This window comes from Buceros rhinoceros, unplaced genomic scaffold, assembly GCF_000710305.1.
Source record: "Buceros rhinoceros silvestris isolate BGI_N320 unplaced genomic scaffold, ASM71030v1 scaffold518, whole genome shotgun sequence".
Lineage (NCBI taxonomy): Eukaryota > Metazoa > Chordata > Aves > Bucerotiformes > Bucerotidae > Buceros > Buceros rhinoceros.
Window position 1 is genome coordinate 917 of NW_010428375.1, and position 3,413 is coordinate 4,329.

General features: G+C 46.7%; 1 protein-coding gene across 1 annotated transcript in view; it reads left to right on the forward strand.

Moving 5' to 3' along the window:
• Nucleotides 1-354: 354 nt before the first annotated feature.
• The window catches only part of DCC (DCC netrin 1 receptor), a gene marked incomplete at its 5' end in the record, with an annotated part of 71,917 nt that continues 68,858 nt past the window's right edge, over nt 355-3,413 (forward strand). The window contains one exon of the mRNA XM_010142224.1: nt 355-549. Within this exon, the coding sequence (XP_010140526.1) occupies nt 355-549 (195 nt within the window). The remainder of the gene's footprint in view (nt 550-3,413) is intronic.

A 3,413-nucleotide genomic window follows, 5' to 3' on the forward strand; every position in this document is an offset into this window, starting at 1 on the left:
AACAACCACCTGTCAGGATGGTGCTGATCTTGTAACAGGGCAGGTCAGAGAGGTGTGGTCCTGCGGGAAGCCCTCCTGCAGGTCGCCTCTCGTTTCCCTGCATCATCTTCAGTCTCTCTCGGAGGCTTATCCTGCAGGTGGAAAGCACGAGGAGATAGATACTGTTTAAAACAGGCTGAGGCATCCCGGTGTCTTGGAAGGGGAAGGATGTAGCTCACAAATGAAATTGCATGTGAGCTCTGCATGTAACTCTGGGGGCCCTGGTTGGTTGGTTGGGTTTTTTTTTATCTAATCTCAAAGCTCGAGTAGAATATTAATTTCTACTTTCTTCTCTGTTTGTTTTTCGAATCCCAGAATCTCAGGTTCCTGACCAGCCAAGCTCTCTTCACGTCAGGCCCTTGACAACAAGTATCGTCATGAGTTGGACTCCACCGCTGAACCCCAACATTGTTGTCCGCGGGTACATCATCGGCTACGGCGTGGGCAGCCCGTACGCGGAGACCGTGCGGGTGGACAGCAAACAGCGATATTATTCCATTGAAAATTTGGGTGAGTAGTCGTTTTCATTCGTTTCATTTCATGAGAAGAGGTTCCCCTGGAATGATGCAGGCTTTGCAGATTTATTTTCAGGCTGGTGCTTCCTTCATGTGTGGCTTTCCTAGGCTGCTCGTTCCATTTTGTGTTTGGTCTCATATTCAAAGCTCTGGACACTCTCAAATATGTCATATTTCTTTGGTCAAATGCTCATTTTATTCAGTGGATCTATTAAGTCGTGTGCTCCTAATGCTGACTCCCACCTGGACCTTAAGATGTTATTCCCTGGGCTGGCTCCCCCACGTCTGAATTTCATGGCAGTCGCAAAGCTCCTGTTTTGTGTCTGTCAAAACGGTGCCGAGAGAGCGCTGAGTGTTCGTTATTCGTGGCCCGGCCTCTGTGACAGTTCACCGCAATTCCCAGCACAGGACGCAGGGCCCTGGATCCTGCCGGTGGTGACGGACCGTCCCCATAGTGCTCGGAAAACGGTGCCAAGTTTAAAGGAAGTCAAAAGTTTAATGGTTTCCTTGTTTCTTCCTTAGCGCTTTTCTGCCAGGTAAAAGCTGGTAAGTTTTCTGCTTCGTAATCTGGGGACGATGAGGAATTACAGGAAGATTCCTGAGCTCGGTGCATTCAGTTATCTGGGTTCTAGAGGACCAAACCTCTGGTATCTGGGGACGCTTTTCTTCAACTGCTATTTTACAGCACCGTGAACCTGCATCATCCAACCTTCCTGCTGCTTCCTTGGGGAAACGTGGAGAGCAGAATAAACCGGTTTTACTGATACTTCCTCAAATGGCTTCTCTGTGGCCAGATGTTTTTGTCATGGTGGGGCTGTTTGCACTAAAGACTCCCGAATAGTCCCTGGGTTTGACAGAAAAAGCCTGATTTGAGAATGTTTTGTGCTAGTGCAAAGTTATTATGCGAAGCGGAAACATGTCTGACCGGACTACGGCAGGAAATTTGTGGAATATAAAGATAAAAGCTGTTACTAATGAATGCGTGTGACTAATAACTAATGGCCAGGATTAAATGCAGAGTATTTTTTTTAATTCCAAAAGGGATTTAAATTCTCCCAAGCCTATTTTACGTTGCTTCATATTCTTAATGAGTTTTCACTTGAGTCTTTCACCACTGTTGCCTCAGAAGTACTAGAAAAGAAACTGCAGAGAGAGCTACCAAGGTCAGCGTGCTTTGGCTTTGGCAAGAGCTGAGGAGATGCCTACATAGCTCCAGTTTGGAGTCCTGAACGGTCAGTTCTTGCTAGCAGTGTCTTGATTAACAACTGGAGGAATGTCTTGGAGTTTGTGAAGCTTTAGTGTTTGTTTTCCTTCATGGATTAAACCACCAGGGAATATATTTGCTCATAGGACCTCGGATAGGCACCGCCATCAGGTGGAAGATACGCTAGATGCAAAAGCCTTCTGGAGGGGTAACTACACCGAGTATCTGTGGAAGGTTGATGTGGGCCCTTCAGCCGTTAGAACTGTCTCTGTGCATTGAAAGGCTTCTCCTCTATTCTCGGCTCTGCTGACAGGCAGAAGTTCGTAGAAAGTCCATCGAGTCAGGGGGGATGTTTATACCTTAATTACAGCAGTAACACTTAGACTCTGAGAAAAATGTCAGGAAACTCTTGAGCATATCAAATATTTAGTTATAAGTAATTCGGTCACTGAAATCAGGTTTTTTTGCTGAACACCCTCCAACAGACCAGGGTTTTCTGGAAGTTATTCATCTGGTCTCTGGATACAGATACAAGCCCTTTGGTCACGAATCCTGACGCGAGCATTTCAAATTCTATGAACGTTCACGTGGACAACTTTGAAAACCAACTTCCATTAAAAATTGCACTAATTAAATTCCATCATTTAAATATCTACAGAAAACGAACCGGAGAGGAGTGTGACCAAGGGCTCAGAGAAAGCTTTTAAAAAATTAGAGCAGTGGCCAGCACTTCCGATGTTATTCACCCACTTTATCAGAAACCATTACAAGAAAATGACACAAAATGCTGAGGCAGAATTATTTTCCTAATAAAAATACTGTTTTCAATAAGGTTGTGAATCAAAATGGGCTGCTGGCAGGAATGAGGGGAAAAAGTATTTCTTCCACGTTGTGCGGACGCATCTCACCTGTTGCAATATTTTCTGGGTTATATAAAGAAATGAACTTCAGTGAGTGTCTCTCTCCCCTCCAAAGGCCTCATCCCTTTGGATCCTCAGGCCTTTCAGCGACTGTTTGCTCTTGGCTCCCCAGCTCGCCTTTGTCTCGTTAGACAGAGGCTGTGGAGAGGTCACCCTGCTCTGTGATGTTTTCTAGCTGAACAGCTGGGTTTTTTCCAGCTTCCCGCAGTTGGCTGCAGTTCTTTTCATTGCTCCTTTGAATGCTGTTTGGAGGCAGACTGCAAACCTACGTATCACTGAGGTTCTGGAGCGGTAGATTCTTCCCTTAAAGAGCAATCAGGCTTGTCTGACATCAGCTGCCTTTCAGAAATGCTGCCTACGCTCACTTCCCATCACCCTTTTCGCGCACAGATGCCCAAATCCAGTCATCCAGGTCCACGTCAGGCACTTTTTTCCTGCTCTAAGCTGCTGCCGTGGCCCTGAGAGACGTGACAATGAAGAACTCCATTACAACCAGTGCCATGCTGGGTTGAATGGGGATGTGAACCGCCCTGATGCCATATGTGTGTTCCTGGGGACAATTTTTCTTCTATGTTCAGATCTGCTCAAAAGCACCTCCTGGACGCCCTTCCAAAGACTTCAGAGTTGAGAAGAGGGGTGCACATGGATAGTGCAGGTCCAAGCTAACAGCCCCCAAGCTGGCTCGCCGGCTTCGTTCCCTTCCCAGCATTTGCGACGCGGTTGCCCTGGGTCCCC